This window comes from Melopsittacus undulatus, chromosome 5 (assembly GCF_012275295.1).
Source record: "Melopsittacus undulatus isolate bMelUnd1 chromosome 5, bMelUnd1.mat.Z, whole genome shotgun sequence".
NCBI classification, from domain to species: domain Eukaryota; kingdom Metazoa; phylum Chordata; class Aves; order Psittaciformes; family Psittaculidae; genus Melopsittacus; species Melopsittacus undulatus.
The window spans coordinates 76753890-76763450 of NC_047531.1; the positions used below are offsets into that span (position 1 = coordinate 76753890).

General features: G+C 37.2%; 1 protein-coding gene across 1 annotated transcript; it reads left to right on the forward strand.

The window, feature by feature from the left end:
• The first annotated feature begins 4971 nt into the window (after window positions 1–4971).
• MANSC4 (MANSC domain containing 4) lies at window positions 4972–7969 on the forward strand. Its single transcript, XM_005147977.4, has 3 exons — window positions 4972–5215; window positions 6280–6414; window positions 7302–7969. Exons 1-3 carry the CDS (start codon window positions 4987–4989, stop codon window positions 7967–7969), a joined length of 1032 nt encoding a protein of 343 aa, XP_005148034.4. The 5' UTR covers window positions 4972–4986.
• The last annotated feature ends 1592 nt before the right edge of the window (window positions 7970–9561 follow it).

Genomic DNA, 9561 nt, shown 5'->3' on the forward strand with positions numbered 1-9561 from the left:
TAAGTATCGAGCCATATAAAATTCATCACAATATTGAAACTCCATCCCCCTTGCCTTGTTTCACGTTCTGTCATAAATCAGCATTAATTCATTAGCATTTGCTAAACATTGTGCCTTTTGTCATAAACCTTGGCTCAAGTTTATATATATGCCAGTAGATTTATATTTGTATAAATCTAATCTGGCTCAGACTTCTGTTGCTCTTTGTTTGAACACACAGATTCCAGCATTCTTACAGAGGTTTTACCAGAATTAGTCTGAAGCTGGGCTCCAAGAGGATCTCAGGGCCTGGCAGCCACTTTGAAACAAGGGTTTAAAAAATGGTTTGCACAAAGTCCCAGGAACAGAAAGTGTAATATTTCACCTCTTTTTGTTGCTGGGATGGGTCTGAATCCAGGGTCTTGGACCAAATCTTCCCAAACATTGAAGAAGGTCAGATTCATTAAAAGTTTGATATATAGCTCCAAACCAAAATCTAACCACTAATAGCTGTTTTTGAAAAAACAGTTCTCTGAAAAAATGCTGTTTTATTGGACTTAGGAAGTTTTGCAAGAATGTTTTGATTTCAAGGAAATTTTAAAGAAGAAACAAAGTGAGCACATTATTTCAGTAATTTAAAAACAACTTGCTTTGATTTTTTCCAAAATACTTACACTTCATTATTTCATAATTTCATTATTTCATGATTCATTCATATCATAATACTTAGTTTAGGTAAAATTTTGACTTCAACACTGCTGTAATAAAGGGAAAATACATGTACATGTCTAAGAAAAACAAGATAAAGATAATTTCAACACAGACATTCGATTAAATTTATTCACATGGAGCATAATACAGGCAAAGAGGTCCGCTGACTTAGATGATTAGGGTTGACGTTGCATGGGATTATGCTGCACATTTGATTTAATAAGCTTACCAATGTTCAAAGGAGGACATAGGCAGGTTCACACCTCATCTGAGAAACTGGTCTTATTTCACAGTCGGTAGTTGTCATCTTTGAACTGCTTTGTCATAGACAACCTAAACCACAGATGATTTAAGCTAACATGTTTGATTATAAATGTAGCAGAGAAATGCTTTACACAGCCAGTGCTGGTCTCTTCCCACACCAAGACAGGCTGGGTCTATGCTAGCAGAAATCATTTGCTATGTACTTCTGCATCATTGTGGCAGCACAAAGGATGTTTGCATTGACACTTCTGGGCCTCAGGGTATTTCTCACTTCTCTCCTATAGTCTACTTGGGAAAGAGAAGATGCAGACAAAAGGCAGAACTGTCCTCTCTTATCCAGTCTGCATTTACATGAAGGATGTGTCTGTCTTTGATCATATTGGCTTAACCACCACTGAAGGAACAAAGAGAGAATCTATCAAAGACAGGCACTAGTCTGAGACATAGCAACTAATACCACTGTCTCCCACCACTCTTCGACCAGCTTCAGCTAACCCAGGATGTGGAGTTTCCTCCCCCATTAGGGCTGAGAGAGGATGGGACAAAACCAGCATGGACAACAGATAACCCTTGAACAAAGCCAGTGTGCAATGTAGTTTCAGATGTGTGGATCTGACAATAGAATCAAAGCTTTGGCATTTTTCATCCTTTCTGAGAATGCTTTCCTGTACGTAGGCTGTCTTTCTGGTCTTTACATATGCTGAGTACTAGAACAATATATTTCATATAAGCCAAATATAGTTCCAAATATCAATACATATCTGTTACTTTATAGTGAAAAAATTGATTATATTTGGCAAAAAAAGAGTTAATGCCCATGATGAATCCTTTGTGCTGGGAAGATCTTGGATTGTGCCATTATTACTGCCAGCCCAGGTGGAAAACTTAAGGTACTGCTTCTGTTTATAAGAATCATTAAAAAGATTATTCTCTTGTTTTGTGACACGTATTTATATCTCTTTTACTGAGAGGTCTGCAAAGACACCCATGTTCTCACAGAGAACAGGCAACTGCCTTTTGTTTTCCAGGAAGAAATTTGAGAAGACAGATGAAAAGAACTACTAAATAACATGAAGTGCTCATCTGATACTGGCCATAGACTCCTCACTAACAGTAGCAGTCTCTTTATCCCTCCTTGCAGAGCACATGGAACAGTCGGTCACTGGCTTGCAGGTAAGACTTGAGTATTTCCTTCTTGCAAAATGATTGTGATTTAGAACTTCAGTATTAAACTGTATATATGCATTTCCCATAGGAAAGTTGAAGTGAAATTGTGGGGAAGCTGGCAGAAGACTGAAATTTGACAGAACTTTTCAGTTTTAAAAGGAAATTGTCTAAAGCAACCATTTATTTAGTTATTTCAACCTATTTCCTTATATGAAAAGTTTCCCTGCAGCTATTTCTGCTCTTATAATTTATTCAGAAACAGAGAAGGGAGAAAGAATGACAAGTAATGAAAAAGAAAAAGGCTGCTTGGTTGAGGCACACAGCAGAATAGAATAAAAACATGAAGGTACTAAGACTAGCAGCATGTCTGTTGGCAAACAGTGGCAAAGAAAGACAAAGAGATTTTAAATATACATTGAAAACAGATAGATCTGTACACAACAGGAGTGTTTAGCCAAGCCTAGTTTTGAAAAGACATAATTAAATACTGTGCAGAGTGAGTACTCTCACTTACTGTGTTTGGTGACTGCCTGAGTGTAACAGGTACTTGAGAATTCATTACTTTATTCAAAACACGCCAAAGAAAAACATACTGTATGTTCTGAAAGATGCTTAGATGCTCAGGCATGTTAACATCCAGTCTCACACTTTATCCTAATGCTGGGCAGAGCCCCACTGAAATCAAAGAAATTGTATGGTATTTCAGGTTCAGGTAACTGAAGTAGGTCACAGGGCTAGTACTTTGTTCGTACTTTTTTCCTGAAAATGAATAAGTGGACACATTTGTCATCTACACACTTTGCAAGGCATTAAATACACAAAAACAGAGGAACTGAGACAGCATAATCTTTATATAACTACAAATACATGTACCATTAAAGATCATGCACCCAATATAAATACTGTTTTGTATCAGTTTAATCTTCTTGTTAACTGCTTCCCCAGTTATTCAGAATCTTCTACAGTTCTCCTCTTGGAGATAAGGGAACAGTAAGTGACAAAATCAATCAGGAAACAAGATTTTTGCATGCAGTCATACAGAATAAAATAGATCCAAAATTCCTACTAAATGCTGGTGGAAATGCCAAAATAAGGCCTATCTTTCAAAATTCTGAGTGTGTTCCATATCAAGTGAAGCCTCAGAATATTTGGAAAGCTGAAATAAAAGTTTTAGAAAAATACACTGTCAATAGTGCTTGTGGCACTGGTAGATAAATGTCTGAAAACATCCCTGTGTGGTTCACTGAATGCAAACTAACAGGTGTATTGACACATATTAAAGTTATAAGTTGTGATTTTCACAGAGATGAAAAACAGAGCACATCAAACTATCAAAAGTAAATAAAATAACACAAGTACCAAGGGCTGGTTTTCAAGACAGAGACTTAAAGAATTGCCCACTTATGCTCTTCCTTACAATTTAATTAATGTATTCCCCACAACAGACATGCAGTCTGCATAACAAGTTATTTAGAATCCTAATTATAGCCAGTACTTCCACTGAATAAATTGGTCTTGCTGTTGGATCAACAGGAGTTAACCTGCTATGTGCTTTATTACTTTCTGAGCATTGTAAGGAACAAAAATTGTATACATGTAAGCTCATTTCCAAACTGGGGGCCTTGTTTAGCAAAACAGACACCTATAATGACTGAAGAATTAAAATGAGTTTGAGGCTCCCCCTCTCCATGTAACTGATCTATACTTCATGTAGAACTGAGAAAATTCCTTGATTCTAATCTTGAAGGAAAAGAATGCAATCTAAATATTTTGTATATATATCCAACACACAATTTTTACTTTAGACAGCCATATTTCTACCTAATTCTCTCAACCTCACTATGTAACCCACTGAATGTAAATCAACTCAGGCACTGTAATATTTTAAAACCTTTCTGTGTGAAAGGTATACAGAAGTGGGAATCAGGGATCAGTCTGGATCTTTTTAAGAAATAAAACACTGTGGAGTTTCAGGTTGCAGACCAGGTGCTTCAAAAATTGCTTCCCTTTATGCCCACTGTATTATCTTTCTTTCACAGTCCTTTTCTAAGCTTAAACATAAGTAGAAACATCCATACAGACTGCTCGATATTCTTATTCAATAATCAAACTTATTAGGGGCAGGACTTCAATTACTCATCTGGTCTAGAGATGCATGTATGCTATAGCCATCTGTAATCATACTCACCTATTCACAGATCTTTGTAAGTAAAATTGTGTCATTCTTGCAACCAAAACAAAATAGGGAAAGGGAACAGATTTCCACCTCTGACTAGCAGACAGAATTAGATAGTTCAGTTTGTTGGTAAAGAAGGAAACTATATTTGCAGCTACCAGGTAATTCAGAAAGTGTTAAGACACTAAACTGAGCTGTTTCTTCTGTGTTGAGTGTAATAGTGTACCTGAATAAAGTGGCAGACCTTCCTGCGCTCAAATGACTGTACTGCATACTTTCAGAGATGAGGTGAAACAATATGCTGAGTGTACCATTATTCACCCCATAGTAAGGCTGTCTGCCTAGTTTGCTCTTTAGAAGACCAGAGACACAAACTGGGGACTAAAGAATCTCTGAATGACTAAAACCAACCTGTGCCTTTTGACTGTCAAAGCTTATCTCCAAATAATGAAGAACAATAAAAGTAACTGTTTTAATTGTGTGTAGCTCATGAAGTGGCTTTTTCGTTCCAGCAGCTGCCCAAACATCATCATGGGAGTTGTTTGGAAAACACATCCGCTGGCTCATATCCCCGGCAGAATTTGCAGTATCCTCACCACTCAGGAGATTGTCTCTTAAGATCCTGGTCCAAACTTTAGTGCATCCGTGGAGGAGAAAGTGCACTGAGTAAGCCCTATTACATTGAAGAAATGGTTCTGCTGGTGACAATAGCAGAAGTGCTGTTGTTTCTGGGTTTAGCTGTGGAATCAGACTCTCTCTGCTCACCCACAACCTTTTACAAGAACTGCTGGATTCGACGCTTCCCAGGTCTTCTGATTGACCTGCAGGAATCACAGAAGAGGGGAGCCCAGGTGCTGAAGATTTATGAAGAAGTCTCACCCCAGCAGTGCAGCAGAACCTGCTGCCTTCTGAGGAATGGTGAGTGTTCATTATCAGGATCATGGCATACATTAAGATTTACATCATAACATATGAGGAAAAATATTTTTGTTAATTTTTATATAAACATTACTTGAAGAAGAAATAACAGAAAAAATATATTTTTGAGGCAGAAAAGCAGAGGCACATTGTAACTGTTGCCCCATCTTCAGTCCCTTAGAGAGGAATTTGTAATCTGTTTTTTTTTTAGAAGACTACACTAGAAGCAAATGAAAATATCAGGATCAGCTTTGAAATTTTAGATATCTGTTACAAAGCTTATATTTTAGTGCCAACATTAAAACAAGAACTCTTCAGTATCCAATACCACCTACTCCTTAAAGAAAAATAAATGCCAGTGATTCCAACAGGACTCTTCTTCATAGAGTATGGTACTAGACTAGGACATGGTCAGGGGAAAAGGGAAACACACAATTTGTCCTTCTTTGAAATACAAGAATATTTATTTTCTTGGAGTGAGAAGTTTTTTATTCTGTGTTTACAGCATGTTTCTGGTGAAACCCACGTATAATGTTAATACGAAAAAGAAAGTTACAGCAATACATAACAGTAGTTATTCAGCTGGCAACCCCTTTACCCTAGTCTTGTAAACTCAAGACTCAGAATAAAAATAAGAAAAATCATTCCATGTTTTAAGCCCAAGACTTTACTTTCTCTCTATCACACTGCATTAGGAATATGCTTTAGAGTGTCTTCTTTGATAACTTTACTTTTAGAAATACTCCACTCACTGCATCTGAGATGTGAAGGAAAGCAACTGGTAGGAGGAATGCAAGCTAAAGCTTATTTAATCAGAGACACATTTAGAATTCGCATAGATATTCTATTCCTTTTCTCCAGATGTAAAATAACCATATAATTATAAGTAGTTCTACTTTTCTAACTGGATGCTTAATTACTTTGCATGATAATGAGAGAACCACAGATTTAAAGTACTATGGAGCTGCCCAGTATTAGTGATTGTCTGGTGCTAAACAACATAATAACATGCAAAATGTAATGGTAATTATGCTGATAAACTCAGATTTTTTTTTGTATTATAGTTTCCTGCAATCTAGCAGTTTTCTACCATGGAGCCCTTCATAAGAATATGAATTGCCTGCATATATCTTGCCCAGCATTGGAAAGTTGCATACTAAAGGCTAAAATCAATGTCATTTTGTACAACATCACAACAGGTAATGGAGCATTTCATTTAAAAAGACTGAAAAAATAGCAACTATAGGAAATCTTAAAATTATACTAGGTCAGTTGCTGTGCTAGAAGATTTTCTGAAGTAACATCCAAAGCTAAAAAAGCATAAGACTTTTTTCCTTTTTCATTAACGTTCCGACTTCTGAGAATACTTCCCTCCTTTCTTCCATTCCGTATATGAGAAAGGACCTTGAAGATACATCCTGCTCTCAAGATTCATGCTCTGAGTACCTAATCCATACTATGCTTGGGCCAAATACTGTACCAGTTCTGAGAGACTGAGAGGTGAGGCTGCCATACTCCATGTCCCCAGATCCAACCAGTAGCAAAGCTGAAAATTTATTCCTATTAGGCTCGTACCAAAGGGCACACATACCAAAGTAACACAAACCCATAAAGCAGACACATGAACACGGGGAGCACCAAGAGCCTCATCCTGCTTTTTCTGGCTACACAGTGAAAAAATACATACACACATATACATACAATGCAATTTTCTCCAGCAGCTTGACTCAGGTGCTCAATCTGCCCAGTTTGGACCCCAGTCTCCCACGTATGAGCCCCCAGGGGTGCATCCACCCTCCAGTTGCTGGTGCAAACTGTCATACACACATGCACACACATACACAGCTTGCTGAGACTCCCCTACTCCCTGTTAGCTTAGATCCCTCTCTTTCCTCACTTTTGGTTCCTTCCCTAAGCATCCCAAAGCAATTCTAAAATTCATTTCCCTTGCATCCCATAAGATGTCCCACAACCTTAGGCTGTGAAAGCCCCAGTTCAGAATGTGTTGATGGGTATTATGTGCTCCTTTTTTGTGTATACATATGAGCTTTTATCACATGAACTAACATTGTTTGTGCTTTAATAGGGATTGATCCAGATCTTCTTATTTTTGAGAAACTGACATCCAAAGAACTAAATACTCAGTCTTCACCAAGTAAATATGAAAGGCAAAACAGCACAAAGACCACTGAGTGGGAAAGATGCCAGCATCATATTGCCACATCAAGTTCTCTTCTGCTCCAAGCTCCATCTTCTACCACTAGCCATGGATTCATAGCAAACACTTACACCTTCAGCACAAGCCTGACAGTTCAACACACTGAAGTTACTACTTATTCCAGTGCAGAAACTTTTCCACCATATGATCATTTTGCTAAGAGGACAAGCACTTCCATAAGTACTAGGTCAATCACCAGCTCTGACAAGCCTGTGCACTCAACTTTGATATCCAGATCTGCTGAGGTATTATCCCACATGCCCACTTCTCGTCTGAACAGCAGTAAACAACACTTAAATGAAACCAAAGGCTACAGTGGTAGAAATTATACTTCAGATAATGAGGCACCTGCTTGGGAAGCTGCAGCTTTGGGTGTCTGGTTGATTCCTGTTATTCTTTGCTCTTCTCTCATCTTCCTTTGCTGTTGTACAGTTGCTTTCACAGCAGGGCATTGCAGTAGTAGGAGAGGTCAGTATAAGCCCATAAGGAGAACAATGTCAAGACAATTTCTGAAATATACTACTGGTAATTTGTAAAATATTGCCACTATCCTTATTTTGAAGCAAATATCTTTTGCAAAATGAATTGTATATACTAACTTGTGCCTTTTAAAGAACCAAAGATAATTTTCACTGATGGTTTCAGAATCTTTCAGTTGTAATTTATTTCTCAACAGATAAAACACAATTCCCCTGTTTCCTTAGGTAAGTACACATTTATAGCTCCCACTGCATGCTCAGAGGCCTTTGAGCACATTTTGGTTCACAATCTGACCCAGACTAATGTCTAACAAACAGTATATACTTTCCCTAACTTAAGACAGCAGATTCACTGTAGCTGCATGTGTCCTTTCCCCTGACTTTGAATTAACCTGAGAAAACTGTAACTGGAATCAGTAAAAAAGATCTCATTGTTTCTATACAAACAATGGAATGTCAATTTTTATCCAAGTTCTAGATTTACTTTTTTTCTCCCATTATTGCTTGTATTGAGACAATTTACCCATCACTCTCTACTTCTTCAAAGATAAACACCAAAAAGAACTCCAGTCCCCAAAACTACTAAATTCCATTCATTCATACTCAAACATCTGATCGTTCAATCTGTATGCTTTACTTTTACCCCACTTCTTAATTCACTCTTCTGACAACAATCACTTCAAAGGTTTTTCAAGGCCCTCCAGAAAAACCATCAGACTTCAACTGCTTTTTTAAAATTACTTGCTGTGCAATGCATTGACAAATCCATTCTAAGGTTCAGGAAAACAATAATGCAACTAATATTTCTTCATGCCTTGCAATTGGCATCCATCTGTCCTGTTCACCTTGACTTGCCTTTTCTTGCCTACTCATAATTTATATCATTAGCTTTTTAAAGTAGGGACAGTAATTTAATGTATGTTGCACAAGAATACAGAGTGTTTTGGAAGCTTTATAAGTTAGCTTTATAATACCTCCACCCCCTTTTTTGTTTCCTCATCCTGTATACTCTATTCATAAAAATGCTCCTCCTGAATATAAATCAAGTGACTGGATCAACAAGTAGCAAGGTAGTTAGTTCCTTGCTATACCTTACTCAGGAGGTTTGCTTAGCAAAGCAAACATTTTCACCAGTAACCAGGATTGTTCTTAGTCTTTTAACTTGTTGATGTCTCAGTTTCTTACTTTTTTCACTTGCTTTTAGAAGTTTTCATTTCCTAGAGAAGTGTAAATGTTATAAAAGGGAAACAATAAAAACCAAAACTGATTGTCACATCTATTTGGCAGAAAAAAGATTTTTAAACTAGTAAGGTTCATGCAGTGTTTGATGACTACAGTGATGAGGTTGTAAGGCCACATGAATTCCTAATTAGTTGAGAAGGTTGGTTTCAGAGGAAAAGATCTCTCTAAAATTACATTTTAGCCCACATTAATAAGCAGTGTAGCTGAGAAAACTGAAGTTTAAAAAATCCCCTTGTTCATAATATTTGATTGACCTTGCATGCTAATTTATATGTAACAGAAGAGAGGCTGACACAGGATAAGAACATTTGAAGGGAGCGGGGTTATTTAATCAACTGAAATAACACAAAAGAAATGCCTTCTGTTTTAGCTAGAATCATAGAATCATAGAATAGTTAGGGTTGGAA

Bases quoted from the DNA above. Each gene is read 5' to 3' on its own strand.
- MANSC4 (XM_005147977.4), top strand. From the start codon at position 4,987: ATGGTTCTGCTGGTGACAATAGCAGAAGTGCTGTTGTTTCTGGGTTTA. The intron at 5,216-6,279 runs GTGAGTGTTCAT...TTTGTATTATAG, and splicing joins CTGCTGCCTTCTGAGGAATG to TTTCCTGCAATCTAGCAGTT. The intron at 6,415-7,301 runs GTAATGGAGCAT...GTGCTTTAATAG, and splicing joins TTTGTACAACATCACAACAG to GGATTGATCCAGATCTTCTT.